This window comes from Delphinapterus leucas, unplaced genomic scaffold (assembly GCF_059928025.1).
Source record: "Delphinapterus leucas isolate spDelLeu-1000000601 "Yukka" unplaced genomic scaffold, BTC_Dleu_Yukka2 spDelLeu_asBTCV2_sq25, whole genome shotgun sequence".
In the NCBI taxonomy this organism is placed as follows: Eukaryota; Metazoa; Chordata; class Mammalia; order Artiodactyla; family Monodontidae; genus Delphinapterus; species Delphinapterus leucas.
Genome location: NW_028322234.1, coordinates 13,264,272 through 13,291,651, shown reverse-complemented (window position 1 = coordinate 13,291,651; position 27,380 = coordinate 13,264,272). Strand labels below are relative to the sequence as shown.

At 56.8% G+C, this 27,380-nt stretch overlaps 1 protein-coding gene across 1 annotated transcript in view; it reads right to left on the bottom strand.

The window, feature by feature from the left end:
* FBN3 (fibrillin 3) overlaps window positions 1-26,687 on the bottom strand; it is a 62,930-nt gene extending 36,243 nt beyond the window's left edge. Inside the window, 33 exon segments of the mRNA XM_089905517.1 lie at window positions 509-631; window positions 749-874; window positions 1,349-1,471; window positions 1,670-1,792; window positions 3,142-3,267; window positions 4,240-4,365; window positions 4,535-4,657; window positions 5,087-5,212; window positions 6,146-6,271; window positions 7,303-7,444; window positions 7,446-7,501; window positions 7,783-7,908; window positions 8,087-8,311; window positions 10,108-10,233; window positions 10,504-10,554; window positions 10,666-10,803; window positions 10,918-11,037; window positions 12,205-12,330; window positions 12,419-12,544; window positions 14,108-14,161; window positions 14,444-14,719; window positions 14,842-14,964; window positions 18,473-18,598; window positions 18,718-19,062; window positions 19,440-19,571; window positions 19,683-19,835; window positions 22,314-22,439; window positions 22,577-22,702; window positions 22,814-23,011; window positions 24,810-25,244; window positions 25,599-25,697; window positions 26,288-26,370; window positions 26,505-26,687. Coding sequence (XP_089761643.1) covers window positions 509-631; window positions 749-874; window positions 1,349-1,471; window positions 1,670-1,792; window positions 3,142-3,267; window positions 4,240-4,365; window positions 4,535-4,657; window positions 5,087-5,212; window positions 6,146-6,271; window positions 7,303-7,444; window positions 7,446-7,501; window positions 7,783-7,908; window positions 8,087-8,311; window positions 10,108-10,233; window positions 10,504-10,554; window positions 10,666-10,803; window positions 10,918-11,037; window positions 12,205-12,330; window positions 12,419-12,544; window positions 14,108-14,161; window positions 14,444-14,719; window positions 14,842-14,964; window positions 18,473-18,598; window positions 18,718-19,062; window positions 19,440-19,571; window positions 19,683-19,835; window positions 22,314-22,439; window positions 22,577-22,702; window positions 22,814-23,011; window positions 24,810-25,244; window positions 25,599-25,697; window positions 26,288-26,370; window positions 26,505-26,650 — 4,780 coding nt within the window. The 5' untranslated portion in view covers window positions 26,651-26,687.
* Window positions 26,688-27,380: the final 693 nt, after the last annotated feature.

Sequence of the window (27,380 nt, the reverse complement as noted above, 5' to 3'; positions counted from 1 at the left end):
CGTCAGCAGGGAGCCCTCCCTTGACCCACTTCCCTCCTGCCTTCTTCCCAAGGAGTCGAGCCCTGGCTGTTGGGGGCCAGGCTTAGGGGCCAGGTCACATCCTCCCCTGGGAAGAAAGCCTGATGGGACAGCAGCCTCTGGGGTCTGCCCTGTCCCAGGCGGCCCCACGCCCTCCCCTGCTCTGTTCTACTTGGCCTGGAGGTTTGCCCTTGACAGCTCTCCCTGCCCCAGATTCCACGAGCTAACCTACAAAAAGCAACATTCAGGACATGTTTTGAGCCAGGGGCTGGCAGACTACAACCTGTGGGCCAAATCCGGCCCCCTATCTGTTTGTGTGAATAAAGTTTTATTGGCACACAGGCACGCTCATTCATTCACTTGTCGCCTGTGTCTGTTTCCAAGCAACAGGGCAGAGACTGTATGGCCGAAACCTGAAAATATTTACCGCTGAACCCTGTTTGGGACACACGAGCTGCACGCCCCCTCCCCAGCCCCATGGACCCCACACCTGTGCAGTTGCCGCCTCCGCGGTCCAGCTCGTAGCCCTCATCGCAGACGCAGCGGAACATGCCTGGCAGGTTCTCACAGCTCCCGAACACACACAGGTTCCCGAGAACACACTCGTCCACATCTGGGGTGGGGGGACCCCAGCTCAGCGCAGCCCAGCCCACCTGGCATCCTGCTCCTGTCACCCCCAGTGCCAGCACCTCCAGGGACCTGCCCACACCCCGGCAGCCCCAGACCTCACCCTGGCAGGCGTGCTGGTCCTCTGTGGGGTTGAAGCCCATCTCACATTCACAGCGGTACCCCCCGGGGGCATTGAGACACTGCCCGTTCTCGCAAAGGTCCACATTCTCCGCACACTCGTCCCTGTCTAAGGGGACCCAGAGACAGAGGGCTGGGGGTCAGCTGGCCAGGACCCACTCAGGGTGGGCAGGTGGCCCCTGTCATTCAAATCCTTCAGTCACCCAGGGTTCCAGGGAGCTGGCAAGTAGCCCGGGGAACTTGGAGGGCAGGTGACCAAGTCAGGGCCAGGGAGCAGATAGGGGACCTGGTCACTCAGGATTGGGGTGGAGGGCCGCCAGGAAGTAAGCAAGTTCTCCTGTTCCCCACATCCATAAGGCTCCATGCATTCTGAGTCCAGGGGAGAAGACTGCCTCCAGGGACTCGGGCTCAGGCCCGTGGCCCCAAATGCTGAAGGCCTGTCCTCTCCGGCACCCACAGGGTGGGTGGGTGGATCAGTGCAAGTCGGGAAGCCAACTGACCACTGTGGCCACCTTGGAATCCAGCCCCCATGGCTGTGCCTCTCGGGCCCCTCCAGCCCTCCCATCCTAACCCCTGACCTCACCTTCGCAGAAGTAGCCGTCCCCAGCAAAGCCCGGGGGGCAGGCACAGCGGTAGGAGCCGGGGGTGTTGAGGCAGTCAGCTCTTGGGCTGCACCCATGCTCCTGGAAGGCGCATTCATCCAGGTCTGCAGGAGATGGGACCCGGAGTCCCCTGGGTGTGTGCACCGAGGGGCTGCAGGGAGGCAGACCCTCCAACCCCAGCCCTGACTGGCTCCCCTGGACATGCCTGAGCCCAGCCACCCCTCCCTGCCACCTGCCTGCCCCTGCACCGCCCCACCTACCTCTACAGCTCTTGCCCGGACCTCCTGCCCTCAGGCACTCACCGTGGCATTCGAAGCCATCCCCCACCCAGCCTGGCTGGCACCTGCAGCTGAAACTCCCAGGGACGTTGAGGCAGGAGGCGTGACCATCACAGCTGTGTCCCCCAAGCTCACATTCGTCCACATCTGAGAGGAGAGGGACCCAGGCATAGGAGGGGCAGGACCAGGAGAGGGGGTGGAGGATGCAACACCCCCGGAAAACCTGGGCCCAGTAGAAATAGGGCTTCAGGTACAGAGTGGCAAGACTCAGTGCAGGAGCAAGGGAGAGAGCAAGGATCTTCCCTGGGGCAGGGCTGGCCCAGACATGTCCCCACACCACTGCGGGAGCTTCCACCTTCACCCAGAGCCCAAGAGGAAAACCCCCAAACCCAACAGGGCATGACTCCCAGAAGCGCCCAGAAATGGTCTGAAATGGCAGCATGAGAGACTTAGGGCAGACGCTAAGAGTAACTGTCCTAATGCACGTGCTCCCTCTCTAAAGCAGGATTTCCTTCTAAGGCAGTGTGTCTGATCCTCAGCCAATTTTGCATCACGCTTATCTCGGCCATGTTCATACACCATCTAAGTGAACTGCTGTTCGCTGGAAGTTTCTTTACACTGCCTCCCATTTTTACTCACGTGAACATACTTTAAAGAAAAATAACAACGATCTCTAAGAAATCACGGGTTTGATACTGTTTGCCAAGGTTTCTGTCTAGTATGCATTAAAATAACTATGTAATTATGGCAGGTAGAATTATGTTCTCCCAAGAAAGTATGTTCCAATCCTAACTCCCAGAACCTCTGAATGGGGCCTTTTTTTGGAAATAGGGTCTTTGTAGGTGTAACCAAAATCAGATGAGGTCATCCTGTACAGTGGGTTCAAAACCAATGACTGGCGTCCTCATAAGAAGAGGGAAATTTGGACACAGAGAGGAGAACACCCTGTGATGATGGACGTGGAGATTGGAATGGTGTGTTCAAGGATGCCAAGGACCAATGGCCACCACCAGAAGTGAGGAGAGAGGGATGGGAGAGATTCTCCCTCTGGGGCCCCAAGAAGGAACCAACCCTGCCGACACTATGATTTCAGACTCTGGCCTCCAGGACTGTTAATACTAGAGAGAGTAGATTTCTGTGGTTCTGAGGCACCAGGTTTGTGGTCAGGGGGTTCAGCAATCCTGGGAGGCTAAAACAAGAACTACGGAAGTGTTTAAATGTTCATCCCTGTACCACTTAAGAGCATCAGGCTAGCATGCTCTGGGAACTGGTGTGGATACAAAGGGACCCAGAGCTCCCCCCGGCAGAGCTGTTAAGGGAGCCCCAGGGGCACGTGATCGGTTCCTAAATTTTGCTTTAACGTGAGGCCCCACCAGTGGAAATGTGTTAAGAATGAGGTCTGGCTGTACTCTGTTCCAAGGGATGGGGCAGACCCCATGAACCCTAAGTTGGCCCCTCGGGGGCCCCCTCGCCTGCTCCACTGACCACCAGCTCACCGGAGCAGCCCGTGGCCCCCTTCCTGACGACGTAACCCAGCTGGCAGTGGCAGACAAAGGAACCCCTTGTGTTCTCGCAGACCCCATGGAGGCAGATGTAGGGGTTCAGGTCACACTCGTCCACGTCTGTGGGATGACAAGAGAGGAAGCAGGTGAGGGTGGGGATGCAGCAGCATTGCTAAGTGCCCTGCCACATGGGTCCCCTGCATCGGGGTTCTCTTTGCCCATCTTCAGGGGTGGGGAACTCCCCCAATTCCACCGCTGGGCAGCCGCGAATGTTCAGTCAACAGTCTACAGCACATATTCCGTGGAACACATTGGACATGCATTCCCAAAAGGATTTTATACCAATACATTTAGACAACGCTGAGTTAGACAAAGCTAACTGGATTTTTTTCTCCTGCAGGCCTTTTCAGAGCCTTTATGCCAACGTGGATCTGCAAGAAGGGATGGAGGAAGCAGCATTTCCTATTTAACTTGGTCCTAAGCCCCCTTTTCTTCAGTGTTTCCTAAGACACCTGTGATCGGGAATGCTTTAAGCTGCCCTGGGCTGGACACATCTCCCTGGGAGGGTTATGTTTTTTACTTCCTGGTACTTCCTCACACTGGCCCCAGCTCTGCCCTGATGGGGCACCCAGTAGACATCTGCTCCTTGGGCCCCGTGATGACCTGCAGCCAGGACAGGACGGTGATCATGGCCCAAACAGCTTGGATCCCCAAGCAGGGCTCAGAGAATACAGTGTCTTTCCATCTAGCTCACCTTCCTCTGCAGAAAACCCCTTGGTCTACATTGCTTTCAGAACAGGGCACATGCCTCTGCATGCACTGGGTGCACGGTAAGTGTTCAATAACTGTTCATAAAATAACAAGGTTCAAGGGCCTCTGCTGCTGTGAATGAGATCCCACGGGTCTTGGTGCAGGGGCTCTAGGCACAGGTGGCCAGGAGCAGACTGCCAAGTGCAAAGCCTCATCTACCCTGCCCGCGTGTGACGGGGATGGGACTGTCGTCTATCTTGCCCACGTGGCCTCCTTGTGGAAGGCCTGGTGGGTGAATTGTGAAGCTGCCTCCTCCACCTGTATGTAGTCCCAGCTCCTCACCTACACACGTCCTCATGTCCAGCGTGGCCACAAAGCCGTCATAGCAGAGGCAGCGGTGACCCCCCGGCACGTTGATGCACTGGCCCCCGTCACAGATGTCCGGGTTCTCCTCACACTCGTCCACGTCTGGGGGAGCAGGGTGGGGGGCTGGGCTGCAGGCAGGCAGGGATGGAGGGGGAGTCCCAGGGACCCTGCTGCAGGGTCAGCGGCCTGTCCCGCGTCTGGCCGGCTGCGTCTGGGTCAGGAAAGGTGTGTTCCCCATCCCACGCGGAGGGAGGGGGTCGCGCCCACCCACCTGCACACGCCCTCCCATCAGGCATCAGCGAGTAGCCGTGTCCGCAGCCACACCGGTAGCTGCCCTCGGTGTTAATGCAGTGCACGTGGCACCCACCGTTCCCAGAGCGGCATTCGTCCACGTCTGCGGGAGGCAGGGCGAGGTAGAGGTCGTGGCGGGAGTGAGGTGGGGGTCGTGGCGGGGTGGGAGGCAGGGCGAGGTGGGTTGGCGTGGCAGGGCGGGAGGCAGGGCGAGAGGCAGGACGAGGTAGGCGCATGGCGGGAGCGAGGTGGGGGCGTGGCGTGGCGGAAGGCAGGGCGAGGTGGGGGCGTGGCGGGAGTGAGGTGGGTGGGCGTGGCAGGGCGGGAGGCAGGGCGAGGCGGGGCATGGCGGGAGCGAGGTAGGGGCGTGGTGGGACGGGAGGCAGGGGGAGGTGGGAGCGAGGTGGGGGCGTGGCGGGGGCGGGTCAAGCAGGGGTTTGACTAGGGGGCGGGGCCAGCAGAGGCAGGGACTTGGAGTGACTGCTGTGGTAGTGGGGGCCTCGGCTGGGGCTGGGGGCGGGCGCGGTCTCACCCACGCAGCCTTGGCGGTCAGGTGTGCTCTGGAAGCCGGCGTGGCAGGAGCACTGGAAGGCACCGATGACGTTGACGCACTGGCCGTGGGGACACAGGCCGTCACTCAGGGAGCATTCATCAACGTCTGCAGGGGGAGCACATGGCTGGTGGGGACAGCAGGTAGGGGAGGGGCCCCAGGGAAGGCCCGGCCTGTGTTCAGCCGCCATCTGCAGGACCCCGAGGCACTGGGACACGTGTGCACTCCGATGCATTCATGCTCCTGGCATCCACACGCCACCACAGGTGTGAGTCCACACCTCACCCTTGTACAAACACGCACCCACACCCAGATCCACGTGCCCACCTACAAGACCACGTGCACACCCACGTGCACACCCACAAGACTCACCCAAAACACACCCTTGAATACACACACCCTCAGCAGATAACACCCACACCCTGATCCATGCACTTACGTGCACACAGCTCACACACAAACACACCCTCACACCCACTCACATGCAAACACAATCACCCTCAGTAGACACACCTTCACAGCCACAGGCACACTCATAAGACTCACAAATACACCTCATCCCCACTCATATGCAAACATACCCTCGACACACACACCCATACCCACATGCACAGAGCCCCATCCACAAACACACCCACCCGCGTGCCAACACACATCCACACCTAGACACACATTCTCTCACAAGCTCATGTAGATGCACAAACGCCACATCCCCTCACATAAGAACACACATCCTTGTGTAGACACTTACACACTCAGACTCACACATAAACACCCATGCACACACTCACTCTTGTACACATTCCCAGGTACACACCTGCATGCTCACACAGACACACAAATACACACTTCCTCCGTCTCACACCCACGCACGGTCATATCACACGGACGCACAATGACCTGCACCCATGCTACCTCATGCATGTGACCGCTCACATGCATAGAGACTGACACACGTGTGCACACATATACATAAGTATGTACTCAGGGAGATGCACAAACACACACTCCCATCATCTCCCTCATGCAACCCACACTCACCCTCACAAGCAGTACCCTTGGCCACCAGTGCATGTCCAGCGGGGCACTGGCACTCATAACTCCCATCCGTGTTGGTACAGGTGCCTCCCCGGCACAGCAGTGGGTCCCGGGCACACTCATCCACGTCTGGGCGTGTGGAGAGAGAGAGAGGAGGTGTGAGGACGCTGACCTGGCAGGGTGTGATATGGCTTGTGGAAGCTTCTCCCTGTGCCCCTCTCCCCCAACCCTGTCACCCTGGCTGGCGCCGAAAGGGCCTGGAGTTTTGGGACTTGGGTGACCCATGGGAGTCAGACTGGGAGGGCAGCTGGAATTCTCAGAATTATCAGGGACACAGGCTGACACTCCTGGAGCTGAAGGAGGCCCTGAGAAGCGCCCCCCGGAGGACACAGAGGGAAGGCAAGGCCCAGCCCCTCCAGGCATCAGCACAGGGAGTGGGGGACCTCACCACCCACCCCCACTCTCCTCCCACTCCAGCCTCATGGGCCTCCTTCCACCCCTCAGGTGCTGTTCCCCCTCCCACCCGGCCCTCCACACAGCAGCTCCTTCTATCCTTCACGTCCACCCCAGGGCCTTTGCATGCACTGTTCTTTCTTCAAGCCACTCTTCAGCCCCTCTTCACCCCAATTACTCCCACTCTCTCAGCCCCACAGAATGGGATACATCCTAGGGGTCTATGCTCCCACTGCACCATATGGCCCTTTCAAGTGCTTATGACAGTGGCTCTTTATTTGGCATTTGTTTGGAGATTTATTTTATTAAACATCTATCTCCCCATTAGGTCACGAGCTCAGAGAAAATGGCCCTCTGCTGCCGAGCTCTCTGTGGTTCCCCTGAGTAGATGCACATGAAATGTTCACTGAATGAAAAAGTGAATGAAAGGCGAAGAGGCTCCTCTGTCCCGGGCCCCCTCCTCTTCTCATGCTACGACCCCCCGGGAGGCCTGCCCGAATCTTGGTTCCCAGGCTTCTCATCTGAATGCCACACCCAATGTCCAGCAGCCTACAGGGATGACACCCACACTTGCTGTGTCCCAGCTGGATCATGGCTTCTCCCCACTCCGGCCCCCTCCACCTACATCCATCACAGCAATGTCACCCCCATCCCTCGGCTTGGCCCAGAGACCCCCAAGCATCACCCTGCCCGGGGTGGCTGCCTACCCATGCAGTTCTTCATCATCATGAAGCCACTCTCGTAGCCGTGGAAACACTCACACTCGAAGTTGCCCGGAGTGTTGACGCAGGTGCCCTGGCCGCAGAGGTCAGGGGAGATGCGGCACTCGTCAATGTCTGTGGAGAGAGTGGGCACGGGCCGGGCCTCCACATCTGCAAACACCCAGGGGTGCACAGGAGCCCCAAGCTGCTGAACCCAGGTTAACAGAGGTGCCGTGACTGCACCCCAGACGAGGGTAGGGAATTTCCTTCCAGCCTGGAGGCCCCTGGAGGCCACCTCTGCCAGCCCCTCCTTTTGTAGCTGGGATCCCGAAGGCCCAGAGAGGGTGTTGAGCTGTCCTCGGTCACAGAGCAGGCAGGTAGACAGGCAGGAAAAGGCCGGTTCTTGTCTTTCAGGTGCCTCTAGTTCATGGCCCCCATCCCTGTAGGCGCCCCCCAACTGCCCAGGAGGCAGATGCGGGCACGTACCTGTGCAGTTCCTTTCCTGGGCGTCCAGGGCAAAGCCCCCAGCACAAGAGCAACGAAAGCTGCCCACGGTGTTGCGGCAGGTGCCGTGTGCACACAGCCCGGGGAAGGCTTTGCACTCGTTCACATCTGCAGCATGGGAGCACAAAATGTCACGCTGCCCCGATGTCTCTGGGTCCCCACCGCCTGAGCGTTCACCCCTCTGGCCACAGATGTTTGCTCTCTCCCAAACACACGTCCCATCTCCAGGCCTCTACCCACGCTGTGCCCTCTCCCCATCCACCAGGTTCCCTGAGCCCAAACACACCTTTATAGAAGGGCTGGCCTGAGAGGAAGTCCCGGCTGGCAAAGCCCAGCCCCCGGGGACACAGGCTGGCAAACGCTGGGGACTCAGGCTCAGGGCACGCCTCGCACGCGGCCCCCCACGCGGCTCCCAAGGAGCAGCAGCAGACGTCCATCCGGTACTTGCCGGGCAGGGCGGCCCCACATTCATCCTCATCCCAATGCAAGAAACAAAGCTCCAGGCGCACATCTGCAAGGAGGGGCAGTCACCAGTCCTGCCCCTGCCACACTGTGCCTGCCAGGACAGGCATTAGAGCCTCCTTCAGCAGCTTCTTCTGAAACTTCCTCCCCAACGGGAAGAGTGACTTCCTTATGCTGAGATTCGATATCATCCAATACTTCTTTTTTTTTTTTTTTTGGCAGCGCTGCGTGGCGGGTGGGATCTTAGTTCCCTGACCAGGGATCGAACCTGGGGCCCCCAGCAGTGAGAGCACTGAGTCCTAACCACTGGACCACCACGGAATTCCCAACAGTTACATTTTAAAAATGATATAATCCAATAGTTACATTTGAATAATGGTATAATCCAAAACTTACACTATAATAACTTGCACTGCTAGGTGCTTGCTATGTGATGGGCACTGTTCTAAGTTCATCAATCCATTGAATCCTCAAAATAACACCAAGAGGAAAATATTATCATCATGCCCATTTTACAGGCAAGAAAACTGAGGCAGAGAAGGGTTAGGTAGCTGACCTGAGGCCAAACAGTTAGTAAGAGGTAGAGCGGGGTTCAAACCAGGCCATCTGGCTCCAGAGTGTGTGTGTTTAACCTGTAAAACTCCCTTAGAATAATCTGGGAGTGGATAAGCCTTCCTCAGCACCAGACACGAGGGTCTAAGAATGGGGCTGGTTAACTACGGCCTGGGGTGCCAGCCTCCTGTTTTTGTAAATAAAGTTTTATTGACACACAGCCACATCCATTTGTTTCTGTACTGTCTGTGGGTGTTTACACTACACAGCAGAGCTGAGTAGCTGCAACAGACTGTGAGGCCCCAAAAGCTGAAAACATTTACTCTCTGGCCCTTTGCAGAAACAGCTGGCTGATCCCTGGTCTAAGACAACTTCTCACTCTTTACAAAAGGAACATACGTTTAAGTGGGTCCATTTGAGGACAAGACCCTGTTACAGAATCTTTAGGAAAAAATAAAGATAAGCAGAAGTGCCATGACACACAGGGATCTGTCTTAAGTTCCCATGTACCCAGTGGCTTGGCCCAGGGCTGACCAGACTGAGCCATTTCACCTGGCCATGAATTCAGCAATGGCTTTTTCCTCTTTACTCAGTTACTTTCTTTCCTTGCTCACCTTTTGGAATCAGCAAGAAGACCCGCTGCACACCTGAAGCTCAGTTTAGAAGGAAATCGAAGTTGAGAAGGGTCATCAGGGCCCATCTGCCTGACGTTGACCAGGCTCCAAGGTGACCCCGAGGAGGCTACCAATGGATTGATGGGACTACAGGAGGAAAAGCTGATAGAACTCGGAGCACTACCTGCTGGCCGGCACATGCTTTTGGCCAAGAAATGTCCTGCTCGAGATGTTGATAGGGACAAAGCAAGAAGCCCTCATCGAGGGCGAAAATATCTCAGAGCCTTTGAGACTGAGGGTAAGCCATTCAGGGTGAGGGTTTGAGCCCTGGACGCTGAGGAAGGTTCACCAGCATCACTTAGCACTCATGCTAGAGGTGTCTCCTGCTCAAATCCCCCCGTGTAAACCTTACTCGCTAACAAGAAAGAATAAATGAAGGTTGCAAGTATTATTCCACGAGATTTTGCCATCTGCAATGAGCTTCCTTAGAAGGGCAGTTAAGAAGATGCATCCCCCAAAACAAATGTCTTTGGAGACACGTGGGCAGGAGGTGGACAGTGAGCAGAGGGTCCTGGAGGACCCCCGAGATCCTGCTTGTCCCTAGGAGGGGTCTCCAGCCGCTGGGAGTGGAGGCAATGAAGGGCAGGGGGCCCTGCATGGGGACCCAGCCCGCACTCACCCACGCACAGCCGGCCCGTGGCATCCAGCGTCAGGCCCTCAAGACACTTGCAGTGGAAGGAGCCAGCGGTGTTGAGGCAGCGCCCATTGGGACAGACCCCCGGGAAGACCTCACACTCGTTCACATCTGGGCAGCAGCAGGCAAGGAGGAGAGGCAAGGGCTGGAGGCTCCCAGGAGCTGTTCCCCTGGGGCCTCAGGACACCACGTGGTCCTTGGGGAGGGGGAAGGGGCAGTGCCAGCCTCAGGGGCTGGCAGATCGCGGGGAAGACCCAGGTACCAAGGAGGGAGAATGTCTCGATCTCAAATGACTTCAGGGAGGGGCCCCAGGCAGCCCCCATGACACTCGCCCACGTGTTGCTTGGAGGGCGAACCGCAGAGGGTGGGGATGGGGGTTACCTTCGCAGCTGAGCCCCTTCACGCGGGCGAAGCCACGGGCACAGGCGGGGTCTGTGGTTGGGGAGAGGAGTCACTCTCTCCACTCAAACACAGGGGATCTGTCCGCCCCCCCAGTTGTCCCGATGGCGTGGGAGCCCCCGGAGCCCCCCTCCAGGGCATTACCCATGTCACAGCGTTCGCAGGGGCTCCCCCAGGCAGCCCCAAGCGTGGCGCAGCACTCGGACCGCAGGGTGGCTCCGTGCAGGTTTGCCTCGCAGCGGCCATCCTGGACCTTTAGCCAGCAGGTGCCTTTGGTGCTGTCTGCGAGGAGGGGCTTGCTGTCTCACCTGGCGGGCCCACATCTGCACGCCGACCCGCAACGACCCAGCCTACTCCGGGGCGTTGGGGTCCCCGCTGCTCCGTGGGGCCTCTCACCTAAGCACACGGTGCCGGAGGGTCCCAGGCGGCTGCCGGGGGCGCACTCGCAGGCGTAGGAGCCGGCCAGGTTGCGGCACACGCCGTTCACACACGGATTGGACAGGCACTCGTCGATGTCTGCAGGGACAGCGCCCCCACCAGCCGCCCCACCCCACAGCGAGTCCTGAGCTGCAGGAGGGGGAGCCCCACCTGACCAGGGGCCCCTCCTCCCCACGGCTGCCAAAGTCCAGAGGCAGGGGGCGCAAGCGGTCAGAATTCAAGGAACGGACTGCGCAGGCTCAGACGTACGTGAGTTTGCACTGAATCGTCTTGTGCACCTGCACAAGCACGCTGACGTGCAGGGTCCTGGGAGCGCACACAGGTAAAAGTGCAGAGGGATAGGCACGGTGGGGAATCGTGGCCCTCAAAGGGTCGGTCATGGCACAAGACAGGTGAGAGGCAGGAGGAAAACCCAGAGGGGATGGAGGCCTGGGTGTGGCCAGGGTGGGGGAGGGGTGTCAGCTGGAAAGAAGACAAAGGACCAGGGGAGGGGTGGGGCCAGACGAAAAGCTTGTGCGTGACTGTGTGCGTGTGTGCGCGTGCAGGCGTCTGTGAGTGCCAAGGGATCTATGCAATGGGCAAGGTCATCACAACAACGTGTGTGTGGGCAATGGCGAGCATGCACACTTGAACATGTGTATGTGTCAGTGACTGCGCGTGTGGGAGAGGGAGGATGGGCACGTATTCTTGTGTATAAGCGTGAGTATGTATGAGCATGTGAGTGCACAACTGTGCAGGTATGTGAGGGTGTGTGTGACTGCACACATAAGTGTGTGTGGCTGTGAGCCTAAGTGTGTGAAAGGGTGAGTGAAAGAATGTGGGCCCACACATATCTTTGAAAGTGTGCACGTGAGGGTGTGTGACTGTGGGAATGTCTGTGAGTGTGAATATGGGTATGTGAGTGTGTTTTGTGTGAGTACCGGTGTGTGTAACTGAGTGATCATATGCACCCATGTGTGAATGTCGGAGGGTCTGAGTGTCTGCATAAGGGTGTGCCTTTGAGGGTGTAACTGTGGCTGTGAGCATGCGTGTAAAGTGTGAGAATAAGTGTGTGAATGTGGGTATTGTGTGTGTACCTGAGTGTGTGTAACCGTGAGACTGTGAATACATGTATGCCTCTGAGCGTGTCTGTGTGCGTGAATGCAGGTATACATGCGTCTTTGAGCATGTGTGTACCCAGAGCACGCAGCGTGCATAAGGATCTGCATGCATGTGTGCGTGGCTGTGTGCCCCGCGACCCTGTACCTTCGCAGGTCTCCGTGTCTTGCCAGAAGCTGAAGCCCTGGGGGCAGGAGCAGCTGTAGCTGCCAGGGCTGTTCCGGCACCGCCCGTTGTCACACAGGAGGCTGTTGAGTGCGCACTCATCCACATCTGCAGGGTGAGGGGGGGAGAGCGGGGTGAGGGGTGTGCAGTGGGGGCGGCCCACCCACCTGCCCGTCCACTTGCCGGGCATGCTCACCCGTGCACTCCTTGCCGGCTGCAGCTGCCTCGTAGCCCAGGTTGCAGATGCAGCGGTAGCTGCCCCGCAGGTTCTCACACATACCGTTGGCACAGACATCAGGGTCGAGGGCACACTCGTTGATGTCTGCACCAGGAGGAGGGCGTCAGCAGCTGCCCTGGCTCCCTGGAGGCTCCAGAAGCCATGTCCCCGGGGGCCAGAGCTCCAGCCTAGACCCTGCCTCCTTCCCCTTGAAACCAGGGTTTCTCAGCACTGTGGATATTTGGGGCCAGATCATCCTTTGCTGTGACGGGGGGCGTCCTGTGCATTGTAGGATGTTGAGCAGTATTCCCAGACTTACCCAGGAGGTGCCAGTAGTACCCTCCCCAATATCTGTCCAGACATTGCCAAATGGCCCCTTGGGAGGGGGGACAAAACTGTCCCCCGTTTGGAACTCATGGAACAGATGTTTATACAGCAGCGACATAATTTTGAAAAAGAAAGTGCAATCATAATCACTACCATTATAGGATGTTTACTATTTTGCGCCAAGCGTATTAGCTCATTTGATCCTCACAACATCCCTGAAATGGGTCTTACCGTTATCTCCACTGTACAGACAAGGAGGCACAGAGACGGTAGGTAACTTGCCTGAGGTTATTCAATCAATAAATAGTAGGGCCAGGATTCGAACCCACGCATCTGGCTCCAGACTCTGTCCCTTTAACTGACAGGGGGTGGGGGAGGGGTGGACATCTGTCCTGCCCTGATGGCCTAGCAGTGGATGGGAAATCTGACTATTCTAAGTCCTTTTATTTCTTGCTCAGGCAGAAAGGCTGTTTCAGGAAGGGATGGTGTCATAGGTTGGAGTCCTAACCCCCAGGATCTCAGCATGTGATTTTATTTGGAGACAAGGACTTTACAGAGGTGATCCAGTTAAAACGAGTTCATTAGGGTGGACCCGCAATCCATTCCAATATGACTGTATCCTTATAAAAGGGGGAAATTTGGGGTTCTCACAAGGAGAACCCCATGTCAAGAGGAAGGCAGAGGGGTAATTCCCTGGTGGTCCAGTGGTTAGGACTCTGCATTTTCACTGCCGAGGGCACGGGTTCAATCCCTGCTCGGGGAACTAAGATCCTGCCTGCTGCACGGCGTGAAAAAAAAAAAAGATGAAGACAGGATGAATTAGGAGTTTGGGAATAGCATACACAATACTATATATAAAACAGATAACCAACAAGGACTACGGTATAGCACAGGGAACTCAATATTTTTAATAACCTATAAGGGAAAAGAATCCGAAAAAGAATAGATATGTATGTATCTATGTATGTATCTACGTATCTATCTAATAGATATGTATGTATCACTTTGCTGTACACCTAAAACTAACACAACATTGTAAACTTAAAAAAAAAAAAAAGGATGAATGCAGAGATCAGGGTGATGCTTCTACCAGCTGAGGATTTAACAGTGAAGTGCCAGAAGCTGCGGGAGAGGCATGGGACAGACTCTCCCTCACAGCCTCAGAAAGAGCCATCCCTGCTCACACCTTGATCTCGGACTTTTAGCCTCTCCAGAGCCGTGGGAGAATAAACGTCTGCTGTTGAAGCCTCCCAGCCTGTGGTACTTTGTTACGGCAGCCCCAGCGACATGACAGTGCCCAACCACGACCCCAACCCTCTGTCCCAGCACTGCCCCGCTCACCTCTGCCATCCGTGGTGATGCCAAGACCGCTGCTACACAGGGCCTGGAACTCGGCTGGAGTGGCGGAAGCAGAGCGAGAGGGGTCAGTGGCCATTGCCGAACCCAAACCACGCCCAAGACGTGGCCCCTTGGAGATGACCGAGGGTCTGGGACTAAGATGCCCCCCCCAGTGGGAAGAGCAACTTCCTTCCGTGTCTTCTTGGGGAGAGAAATCCCCACCCCCCCCACCCCATAGGAGCCAAGCCCCCCCCCCACTGTCCCCTCCTGCCCCCTGGGTGATCAACTAGAAGCAAGAACTAAAGGAAAGCGGGTGGACGTGGGGCAGCCGACCCTCACCGGAGTTCTTGGCAGGACACAGCTGGCAGGGCTCCCCAAACCCGTGGTCGGGGCTTGCACAGCAGCACTCGGATTTGGTGACGGCACCGGGGAAGGGGCGGGCACAAGAGCCCTTGTTGAGGGTCCCGTAGCACGTGCTACGCACGTGGGTGTCCACGCACACGCGGCCATCCGCGCCCACCGCGAGCCCCCCCAGGCAGTGGCAGCGGAAGGAGCCCTCGGTGTTGGTACAGTGGCCGTTCATACAGATGCCTGGTGTCTGGCACTCGTCGATGTCTGCGGGGGGCCGTGGGCGACTGCGACAGGTCCCAGTCCCCCGCCACTTGCCCTTGCCGCCTCCCCTCACCTCTTCCTCCCCAATCCCCATCACTCCCCTGTGGTCCAGCCTCCAGCCTCACCCACGCAGTGGCGGCCACCGGGCGCCAGCAGGAAGCCGGGTTTGCAGAGGCATGAGAAGCTGCCGTCCTCGTTCAGGCACACTCCGTTGGCACACATGGTGGTGGTGGCACACTCGTTGTGGTCTGGGGACACCAGGAGAGGCTGGTTCCCAGCAGGGTCCCAGCAGTCACCCCTCTTTGGGCCAGCCCTGCCTGGTAGACCAGCCCCGCCCCCTCACTTTTCCAGGGACCCTTCCCAGGGCAGTTCGAGCCTGACAGGACAAAATGTGACTGTCGGGAACTATGTCGACTTGGATATAGTGAACTGCTGGAGTGTGAACTCCCCTGGGGCAAGACTGGGGCCACTAGCTCGAGTCTGCATCTTCCATCCTGGCACACCGTAGGTGCTCCATAAATAGTTGCTCAAAGTCGAATACGTGAGGTGTGGTGGTTACACAACATTGCACTAAATGCCACCAACTGTTCCTTTAAAAATGGTTTAAATGCTAAATATGTTATGTATATTTCACCACAATAAAAAATGCAAAAAAAATGGAAAAAATGAGGTAGTGTTTGCATGACTTTATGAATGTAGTAAATGCCACCAAACTGTTCCTTTAAAAAGGGTAGGGGGCTTCCCTGGTGGCGCAGTGGTTAAGAATCTGCCTGCCAATGCAGGGGACATGGGTTCAAGTCCTGGTCCGGGAAGATCCCACATTGGAGCAACTAAGCCCGTGCACCACAACTACGGAGCCTGTGCTCTAAAGGTCACGAGCCACAACTACTGAGCCCGCGTGCCACAACTACTGGAGCTGCGCGCCTAGAGCCCGTGCTCTGCAACAAGAGAAGCCACCGCAATGAGAAGCCTGTGCCCTGCAGCGAAGAGTAGCCCCTGCTCACCGCAACTAGAGAAAGCCTGCTCACAGCAACGAAGACCCAACACAGCCAAAAATAAATAAAATTTTTAAAAAAAGGGTAGGAATGGAGCTGATACACACTACTGTACATAAAATAGATAAACAACGAGGTCCTACTGTATAGCCCAGGGAACTATATATTCAATATCTTGTAATAAACTATAATGGAAAAGAAAAAAAAAGGGTTAAATGGTAAATTGTACACTATGTATATTGTGCCACGATTTTTAAAAATGCAAAAAAGAATTGCATAAATGAGATGGTCGTTGCACGACCTTGGAAATATCCTAAGTGCCACCAAATTGTTCACTTAAAAATGCTACGTTTACTTTCCTGCAGAAAAGAATTGAATAAATGTGGGTGCACAACATTGGGAACTACTAAATAAACGCCACTGAATTTTTCACTTTTAAATGATTAAATTTATCTTGTGTGAATCTCACTTGAATTTAAAAAGAAAAGGGCAAAAACCGTCAGCTGAGAAGAAAACAGTCTAATTTAAAGAAAGGCGGTGGGTGCAGAAATGATTTGTTTACCAAAGTATCAGTTTTGAACAATAAAGGACTGTACCAAAAGGAAGGAAGGAAAGAAGGGAGGGAGGGAGGGAAGGAAAGGAAAGAATAAATGAAGAAAAGGTCCACACCAAAACTTGTACATGAACATTCATAGCAGCTTTATCCACAACAGCAAAGAGTGGAAACAACCCAAATAGCCATTAACTGATGACGTATAAACAAAATGTGGTCTACTCGTATAATGGAATGTCATCTGACAATAAAAAGGAATGACGTTCTGACAACCGCTACAACATGGGTGGACCTTGAAAACATGATGCTCAGTGAAAGAAGCCAGTCACAAAAGGCCACGGAGTACGTGATTCCATTTATACAAAATGCCCCGAACAGGCAAATCCATGGAGACGGAAAGTCGATTAGCCTAGTGCCGAGGGCTGGGGGGAAGAGAGAGGATTCTGGAATGACTGCTAATGGAGAGGAGGTGATAAAGAGGTTCTAAAGTTAGATTGTGGTGATGCTTGTACTAAAAGCCATTGAAGTGTACACTTTAAATGGCCACTCTTATGGTATGGAATGATATATCAATAAAGATGCTAAGAAGGTTTTTTAAAAAAATGAGAGGGCTTCCCTGGTGGCACAGTGGTTGAGAATCTGCCTGCTAATGCAGGGGACACGGGTTCGAACCCTGGTCTGGGAAGATCCCACATGCCGCGGAGCAACTAGGCCCGTGAGCCACAATTACTGAGCCTGTGCATCTGGAGCCTGTGCTCCGCAACAAGAGAGGCCGCGATAGTGAGAGGCCCGCGCACCGCGATGAAGAGTGGCCCCCGCTTGCCACAACTAGAGAAAGCCCTCGCACAGAAACGAAGGCCCAACACAGCCAAAAAGTTAATTAATTAATTAATTAATTAAAAAAAAAAAAGAAAGAATGCACAGGGAACTATACTCAATACTTTATAATAACCCATAAAGGAAAAGAATCCAAAAACGAATAGATACATGTATAACTGAATCACTTTGCTGTACACCTGAAACTAACACAACATTGTAAATCAACTATACTTCAACTACAAAAAATAAATTAAAAAAATAAAATTTATACGTACCAAGAAAAACACTGATTAAGGATTTCAACTCTTACTGGTTACAGACTATGCAGAGATCTGAAGGAAATATTAAAGACTTGACAGTAGGGCTTCCCTGGTGGCGCAGTGGTTAAGAATCCGCCTACCAATGCAGGCGACACGGGTTCGAGCCCTGGTCCGGGAAGTTCCCACATGCCTCAGAGCAACTAAGCCCGTGCACCACAACTACTGTGCCTGGGCTCTAGAGCACACAAGCCACAACTACTGAGCCCACACGCCACAGCTACTGAAGCCTGTGCGCCTAGAGCCCGTGCTCCGCAACAAGAGAAGCCACCACAATGAGAAGCCCGTGTGCAGCAACGAAGACCCAAAGCAGCCAAAAATTAAAAAAAAAAAAAGAGAAAGACGATGGTAAAATTATAAAACAATGAATTAATCAAAATTACTTTCAGTAGGTGATATCTAACTAATAAAAAACAATGCAAATAAAAATTATAATGATTTATGCACAGACATAAATGACTATACCTAAAGTTAATGCTAAGAAAATAGCTAATTTAATAATCAACTTTCTAAATGTATCTAAAAATCAACAGAAAGTAAATGCTCTGCAAAAAAAAAAAAAAAGAATGAAAGGAAGAAAATCCTTCCTGATGAGGGAAGACTACAAGGGAGGTCCCCTCAGAGAGGGTGACGAAAAGAATAAAGGGAGCCCCCGGTGGCCCCTACAAGCTGTGGGGAGCTTGGGTGGCACCCCCATACCCCACAGGGAGCCTGAGATCGGGGCGCTCTCCACAGTCCTGACCCACCTCTCTCGGAGGCCAGACTCTCTTGAGGACAGGTGAGGGGCCATGAGTCAGGGGCAGGGGCAGACGCAGACAGCTGATGGCATGGTCTTACCCCAAAGGCCCCTTCCTGGGATTCAGGGCATGAATTCAGGAAGGAGAGAATGAAGGAGTGAGTAGGGGCTGGATAGACCACAAGGAGGATCTCAGATGGGCTGGTTCGGCTCAGAAAGGGGAGCAGAGGACCCACCGTGAGGAGGGAGGTGGGTGATGCAGCACGAGTGGCAAGATGCAGAAGGCAGCTACTGGGGCCCAGAAGCCGCTTCCCCACCCGCTCACCCTCAACTCACCCACACAGTTCTTGCCATTGGGGCCGAGCTCGAAGCCTGCATTGCAGACACACTGGAAGCTGCCTGCTGTGTTGACGCAGCGGCCGTGGTGGCAGAGGCCACTGCTGGCGATGCACTCGTCCATGTCTGGTGGGGAGGCAGGCGGGCAGTCAGCAGGCGTCCTCCTGGCCCCCAGGCTCTAATTCAGATGCAGGTTCCATCAGTCAGGCTCCCGGTCACCCCCACTGTCCGATGGACGGCCATACCCACGCACTCCTGCTTGGTGAGCGTCGCCTGAAAGCCCTCCCAGCACCGGCAGTGGTAGGAGCCAGGGGTGTTGACGCAGTCTCCGTGGTGGCAGGGGCTGCCGGCACACTCATCCACATCTGCAGGCAGAGGACCCTGAGCCCCAGCCCGCCAGGGCACTCCCCTGCCCCCAGCCCACCCCTGCCCCAGCCGCTGCTCACCGATGCACTCGCCCCGAACGTCCTGGGTGTAGCCCACGTTACACTCGCAGCGGTAGCTGGAAGAGGTGGGCAGGCAGCGGCCATTGAGACACAGGTTGGTGAAGTGTCGGCAGATGTCAATGGTCTGGTTCAGCGTGGCTGTGCCTGCGAGTAGGGCCGACGTGGGGCACCCGAGCATGTGCTTGCCCCCTGGGTCTGGACCTCACCTCCGGGTTCAGACACCCACTCAAGAAGCTGGAACCCTACCCCTATGGCCAGGCTCTCCCACTTCAGCCGAGTCCTGCCCCACCTCCACCCTGGCTGAGACCCCCAGCCCCCCACGCCAGCCTTAGACCCTCACCCAAAACCCAAACCCTGACCTGGAGGCCTGGATCCCCAATCTACCCCCAGCCCCAGACCACTGTCAGTACTTTCATCCCTACTGCCCAGGCCAGGACCCACACTCCAAAGCCCTGACTCTCTGTCTCTGAGGCCTGGACCCCCTTCCCCCAAGGGAGGAGTCTTGGATCCCAAGTCCTCACCAATATTGGTGTCACCAAGGCCCAGGCTGGGAACCCCACGCCCACTGGATCCGAAGCCAGGGAGGCCGGGGAAGGGGCCTGGGTAGGAGGGCAGCAGCGGGAACCCCAGGGCACACAGTCGCTGGAACTCATCTGCAAGGAAGCGGGGTTGGAGGCCAAGCCTTCGGTTGTGCCCCGGGATCCCAACCTGCAGGCCAAGCTCTGGGGGCAGAGGAAGGTGGGAGGTGGCCCCAGGCCACTCACCAGAGCCCCGCGGCGGACACAGCTCAGGGGCCGGGCCAACTGCCCAGCACCTGCCCGTATCACAGCAGCACTGCCTATGGGTATAGTGGCCAGCGAGGTCTCCGGCACAGCGGCCCACGATCAGCGCCGAGAAGCAGGTGCCGGCACGGTGGTCTGCAAGCGGGTGGGGGGTCGGGAGGATCCGTTACCAGACTTCAAATCCCAGCTCTACCAGCACCATCTGCAGGACAGACCTCCTTGCCTCTCTGTGCCTCAGCTTCTCCATCCATGGATAGGAGATGCTCAGAGCACCCACCTCACCTCGGTAGAGTGTTGCAGAATGCACCGTATCTGGCACGTGGCCAATCCTCACTGAGTGAGGATCTCATTACCAAGATTTCCAAATTACCCCAGGGAGGGAGACTTAGGCTCACGCTGAGCAAATGTGTCCCAACATCTAAAGCTGGCATTGTTAGGAAGCTCCCTGTCACTGTGGGTATTCAACCACACTGAGTAAGACCCCTGGTTCAGGGGGTTGCCCCCGTGAGAAGTCATGCTGGGTGTTCAAGCAGAGATGCTGGGATCTGTATCTGTGTGTCCCCGCCTACCAGCCCTGGGCATTCTGGGGAAACCTAAGAGGCTGTGAATTTGAGGAGGGGCTGGGGGAGCAGACTGGTGGACTGATGGCTGCAACTCTTGGAGAGACTGAGGCAGAGACTCCCCAGGTACGAAAACCACAGACGCTTCCACTGTGCCCTCGAGCCTGATGGCGTTACACGGTGATCATATTTCTCAAGCTCTGACTCTAAAAGAGCATATTTTTAGGTTCGAAAACCCACAAATGTTGGCCAGTGGCCCACAGCGGAAAAACCCCTCCCACCAGCCGGGAGGGCCCTTGCAGCTGTCCCTGAGCTGCCCGAGGCGAGGCGGAGAAAACAGCAAGCGTTTCCACCTCCCCAGCCATACCCCGTGCACCTGGCGGGAGGGTAGGGGGGTGGTCCCCAGGTGCATGTGTGGGAGTCGAGGCTCTGCACTCCCAGCCCCACCCCTGGCCCACGAACAGGACTGGGCCTGCCCAGGCGAGAAGAGGTCAACAGACTTGTTCAGGGTCACACAGCTGCTGGAGAGCTAGGCGGGATGAAAACCCAAATCCCTGAACCCCAGGGGACCTGACCAAGCAGCTACTTCCCAAGTAGGGAAGACGAGACAAAATGTAAGAATTTTGACAAAAATGATGCTGCCCTTGCTTATTAAGCACCTACTGCGAACAAACCCAATTTCCCTGCTCCCCTGTCTTTGTGAATGTGTATTGAGTGCCCCCTACATCCAGCCCTGGGCAAATCTCTTCCTAAATTGTTATTTAATCCTCCCCATGTGGTTTAGAACAGCCATTATCTCTGTTCCACAGATGAGGCAGCTGAGGCCCAGAGAAGTTAAGTCACTCGCCCAAGGTCACAGAGTATGCAAGCAGCTTAAGTAGCAGTTGGAACTCAGGACTGAATTCCAAGTCCATGTTCAGAGGACACCTGACCTTGGTTCAAATCTAGGCTCTGCTATTTAGTGGTTGGGAAATGCGCTACAGTCCAGGGGACGTGCCCAGAGGTAGCCTCCATGCCAGCCAAGATAGCCCCCGGAGGTGGAGGAATAAATAGGTCTGGCGCTGGTCATGGTACACTGGCAGAACTCCAGACACAGTATTCCCTGTCCTGGCTGGTAGAGACCCAGCCTGAGAGGTCCGAGTGGTGCTGGAGACCTGCCAAGCCCACCCCACCTCCCCAAACCAAGACGCTGTCCATGCCCCACCACAAGTGTTCCTGGCCAGCCCTGTTGGCCACTGGCAACCTGTGAAGTCTAACGACCAGCTCATCAAGACAGCAGGACAGGGAGTGAGAGCCCAAGGATCCTCCTGCCCTAGCCAGGAGGGTGAGTCTCCAGGGAGAGGCACAGCCCAGACGACCCCACCCTGGCTGGGGGCAGGGAGCGGGGTGGTCTGGGGAGCTGGGGTGTGGGTAGCTCTCTCTTCTGGACTTGCGGATTTGGCTTAAGCAAACCTCCCCTCTCTGGGCCTCAGTTTATCTCAAACACAGTGTGGGGGAAGACGGGGTACTTTTAAAAAGTCTTTGGGAGCGTAAAGAGGGATACAGAGAGGGGGCCAGAGAGGCTAATGGGCAGAAGAGCGTAGAGACGGAGGCCAGATAACCAGATGGGCATCAAGATGGGGGCATAGAGGTGGGGGCTAGAGGGGCATAGAGGTGGGGGCTAGAAGGACAGAGGGGCATAGAGGCGGGGGCCAGAGGGGCACAGCAGCGGGAGCCAGAAAGGGAAGAAAGGCAACCAGTGAGCCAGAAGGGCATAGAGTCCGAGGGGCAGAGGGGCACAGCCAAGACACCGAGACAGGGGACCAGAAAGCCAAAGGGCATAGAGATGGGGGCTAGAGAGCCTCTCAGACTGGGGTCCAGAGAGCACAAAGGCCAATGGGTAGGGAACCAGAATTAACAAGGGGATGGAAACCGGGGTCCGAAAAAGACAGAAGGGCATAGAAATCGAAGGGCTAGAGGAGCCCGAGGACCAGAGGGTTGCAGACATAGATGAGCAGAGGGTCTGTCTCCTACCTGCCCTCTGCCCTTCTAGCCCCCCTGGGCCCTGGCTCACCCAGGCAACGGGTACCGTCCAGGCTGCTGGCATAACCACGGGGACAGGTGCACACGTAGCTCCCGACCGTGTTGGTGCAGTCGCCCCCGGAGCAGAGGCCTGGCACACTGATACACTCGTCCACGTCTATGTAGATACATGTCCGGTTAGAGTCCAGTCCCCCACCAGCCTTACCCCACCTCCACCTCCTCCTCCTTGTAGGGGAGCCTGAGCCGCCCAGAGCGGAGAGGAGGTCCCAGCTTGAACCTCTCCCCGTCGCCCACCTTCACACTTGGCGCTGCTCTCACTGAGCTGGTGTCCAGCTGGGCAGCGGCACTCAAAGGAACCCACAGAGTTGACACAGCTTCCCCCCTGGCACAGGCCTGGGATAGCCTGGCACTCATCCACGTCTGCAAGGGAATGAGAGGCACGTCAGAGGGAGAAACCAAGGCTGCTGAGGGCTCCCACTTAGCCCTGGCTCTCAGGACCTCGGTCCTCACGCAATGGGCCCCCCCACTCACCTTGGCAGGCCCCCGTGTGTATATTGGGGATGAAGCCCCGGCGGCAGGGGTGTGGCTGAGCAGAGCAGAGCTCACATGGGAAGCCCCAGGCCCGGCCCACAGTGGCACAGCAGAGCGCCTTGGTGCAGACGAGGCCTGTCAGCTGGTGCTGGCACCCCTCCAGGCCCACTCGACCAAAGCAGGGTCCTGTCCGGTAGTCTGCAGGGCAGATGGATGTGGGCAGCTGGCCTCAGGCTGCCCCCACCCCATAGTTTTCTGCATTTCCATCCCGGCAAGCCCAACTCAGGCCTCTACCTCTCTCGCCTGGACCACGGCAGTAGCCACCTTCTCAGCCTCCCTATACCAACACACCAGGTTTTTTTCCTGACCACAAGCCTTTACTCATACTGTTCCCCTTCCTTACCTGATGAACTTCTATTCACCCTTCAAAACCCTTTCTCTCCAAAGCATTCTCCAACCAACCTCCAAGAGAGGCCAGGACCTCCAAGCCTACAAACCCCAGGGCATGTCTGGAGACCCCCACCGCTCCCCCAGGCCCACCCTCCCTTCAAGCCCGGGCAGGGACCCATGGATACCCCGCTGGAGAGCCTCTCTCATCCTTGAGCACACATCTGGCTCTGCCAAATCTCCCAGACCCAGCATCCGCCCAAATGCTCTGAACCCACAACTCTGCATCCCTGACACCCCCTCCCCACCCAGCTGAAGGTGGTCTCACTGGCCCCCCCACCGCCGTGCACGGGCCCAGATGTGACTTCCTGGCTCCATCCTCCAGATGGCTCCAATCAAGGGGCTGGCACTGGACCAAGGGAAGCCCCTTCCAGAAGGAGACGCCAAAGCCAGCCCCTAGGCCTGTATGAAGGAGGGGAGACCCGCGACAGTCCTGACTTCCTAAAGCAAAACACGGCCCCCAGAATCTCACCTCAGTCATCCAGGACCCTGGAACCCCACTCACTCCTGCCTAGGCACCCAACCCTGCCTCTCTCTGGGGCCCCCACCCCCGCTCCAGGCCTCTCCTCTCCCACCCTCTCCACTAACCTTCATTTTCCCTCAGCCGTCCCGACTGCTCCCCAAGTCAGCCCGAATTCCAACTCTGTTTTCTCGCCAAATCCAGTTTCCAAATGCTCACTCTCAAACCCAGGTAACCCCCAGCCCCTCCAGCTTCTGATTCATGGCTATACCCTCTCCGACCCGGCTTCAGCCACAGATGGGCCTCCATCCCCAGCAGCACCCTTCACACTGGGGTGAGTCCCAGGGTCCTGCCCATTTTTGCCTTCCTGGGCTCCTTGGACACACAGGGCACTCTGATGGCTCCTACAGCTGCAAAACTCGCCAGCCTGGGCATCCCCAACGCCACCTGCTTTTGTTCACTTTCTCATTCTCAGCTGCCCATGGCCTCCATTTCTCTGGTGGGCCCTTAAATTGCCCTCCCTTTTCTTCCCCAAGAACCTCAATTATCCTCTGGGCTTCAGCCCCGTGGATGGGGCAGCCCCAGGCCTGGCTGTCCAGCTGCCTCCTGGGTGACCCACAGGCTCCTCGGCCAACACTGAGCCTCAGGGTCTTCCCCCTCCCTACCCCCCGCTGCACCACCTTCCCTCCAGTTTTCAGAGCAGACCTGGGATTTGTCCCTGCTTCCATCCCTCCCCTTGCCCACCCCACCCCCCAACATCCAACTTCTCACAAAACATTGTTCTTTACACCGTGTTTGTCTTGGTTACGGCCTCCCAACAGGTGACCTCCACCCACCTCAGCCCGTGGGATCATTTCAACAGTGAGGATGAAACATGAGGGGGCGTGTCCATCTCATGAACTCCGATTTATCCCTTCTACAGGAAGCCCTCCGTGACTCCCTTCCCTGGAGCACAGTTTCTCTGCCCTTCACAGCAGCAGGGACAGCAGGAAGGAGGTCAGCTGGACCCTCCCAGGGCCTGGCCACGTCTCAGGGGCTGCCAGGAAGCCCTCCTCCCCCCAAACCCCTGCCCCACGCTCAGCTTGGTACCTTTCTCACACTGAGGCCCCATGAAGCCGTACACACAGGCACAGCGGTTCGGCCCGATGCAGCGGCCCCCGTTGTGGCAGCCGTGGTCACAGACGGCTGTGGAGGAAGTGGGGGGTGTGGCCTGAGGTCCCCCAGCAGCAGAGGGAGCTGGGGCCCGGACGGGCCCTCCTTCACGCAGGAATCCCCATAATCCGGCCCAGACCAAGAGATAAGATTGTGACAATGAGTGTGTCCCCTCCAATCCTGGTCCCAGAGGAGTGACCCGTGGGCGGTGGGCAGGTGGCAGCAGAGACCTGACCTCTGGGGTCCCAAGCCCAGGTGTGCGTGATGGGTACTCACGTTGCCCACACACGGTGCCCGTGTAGCCCCTCTGGCACAGGCAGGACTCCCCTCGGCAGCTGCCCCCATTCATGCAGCTCACACTGCACCCCGACCCTGCGGGCAGGGAAGAGGGACACACAGGAAGGCCCCGAGATGCATGTACAAGGCGCCGGGACCAGGTGCGCCCAGCCTGGCTCTGGTCCTTCAGCAAAACCAGCCTGGGCTCCCGGAAGCTTCGGGAAGCCTCTCACCTTCTCTTCCCACCCCTGGGGGGTCACTTGCTTTCTTTATTTTTTTTTAAGCTTATAATTTTTTTTTCATTTTTTACTTTTTTTTTTTTTGACCTCGCCACACGGCATGCGGGATCTTCCCCGACCAGGGATCGAGCCCAGTCTCCCTGCGTTGGGAGCGCAGAGTCTTACCCACTGGACCGCCAGGGAAGTCCTGGGAGGGTCACTTCCTGCTCACCTCGGCTCACCCCGCAGCTGGGGGCCAGCTTCCCATCAGCACAGGCGCACAGGTTGGGTCGGGAGCAGAAGCCCTCGCCGCAGGCGTGCCTACAGACCGCTGGAGAGTAACAGGTGACGGTCAAGGCCAGGACCCGAATCCTCCGCCATCCCCACCCCATGGGTGCCCCGGGGGCCGAGGCTCTGCTAGAGCCATTGGGAGACAGAGGTGCTCTTTGGGCCAGAAACGCTGAGTAGTAAGGACAGAAGCTGGAGGTGCTGGGGCACTGGCTGTACTGTTGGGGAGGAGGCGAGGGGGCATCTCCTGGAAGCAGAGTCGGATTCTAGACACATTAGAACGGGGTGCGTGTGGGAGTGGGGAAACAGAGAGATTGAGACACACACACACAGAGAAAAAGACAGACACAGAGAGACAGAGACTCAGAGAGAGACCAAGACAGAAAGAGACAGAGACTGAGACAGACAGACGGACCAACAAGCAGACAGACACAGGGAAGTTGTACGACAAAGAAACACGGGCGGGTGGCCTGGGAGCCTGCAGACAGAAGCAGGGGCCATTCCTGTGGCTTAGCCAGACGTCCCAGGCCAAGTCCACTTTTCAACAAGGCTGGACTTGCTGGCAGTAAGTAAGAGAACTACCCTAGTGTCCCCTGCCTGCACCCCCCACCTCCAGAAGGGATCGACACTCACGCACAACACACTGGTTCCCACCGGGCAGCGTCCTCCAGCCGGGGCAGCAGTAGGCATGAAATCGGGAGCCACACACATTCGGCCTTCAGGAGAGCAGGCATGGCTGGTGAGCCCCTGCCCAGCTGGACATCCCCTGGGCCTCACCCCCCGCACCTAGCAGGACAGCCCAGCCCAGCCCACACCCCAGGGGCTTCTCGGCATCCCGAGTACCACACACCCCTGCAAGAAGCCTGGGCTGCCACGCCTGCGCACACGTCCGAGACCTGCAGGCTCCACAGCCCCATCCCAACGGCCTTGGACACCCGCCACGCACGACAGGGCTGTCCAGGCCAGCAAGAGCCGAGCCAAGGGGTCCCGGGCCATGGTGTGGGTGCCGGCCCCTCTCCTTGTCAAGCACAGACCCTCCAGAACCATGACGTGTCCCTCGGAGGCTGCGGAGAGGAAGCAGAGTCAACCTCAGCAAGAAGCCCTTGGCCACGGGGCACCCACGAGAACCAGAAGCAGTGGGACCACTGCTGGGATGGAGAAACTGGGGGCTTGTGGGAGCCCAGGGTGGCATCCAACCCCGACCCACAAGCAGGTGAACAGTCAGGGGAGGCTTCTCGGAGGAGGTGTGATGTCTCAGCGATGGAGTCATCCAAGAGAAGGGTGTCGGGGCAGACACAGCACACTGAGAGCAGAGGCAAGAAGATCGTGGACCGCTGAGTGGAGGGGAGGGGGTGGCAGGCAGCCAGGGTGTTTCAGGAGTGCATACCTGTGTAATGGAGCTTCTACTTGTACGTCAAGGGCAATGGAGAGCCCTTGAAGGGCTCTAAGTGGGAGGAACAAGGGCAGAAATGGGTGTTTGATGGAGTGTGGAAGGACTTGCAGGGGCTCCAGAGGAAGCACGCAGTTGAAGAGGCTGGGGCAGGCATCCAGATGAGAGGAAAGGATTCCAGGAGCAGGGGGCACAGGCTAGAACTTCCCAAAGGACAGAACATCCCTCTGCCCAGCAGGGAAGGGACAGCTTTTGTGCCCACTTCACAGAGGAGCAAACAAAGGCCATCACACATTTAGCAAAGGGCTGAGTGGGAGCTAAAGCCCAGGCAGAGGT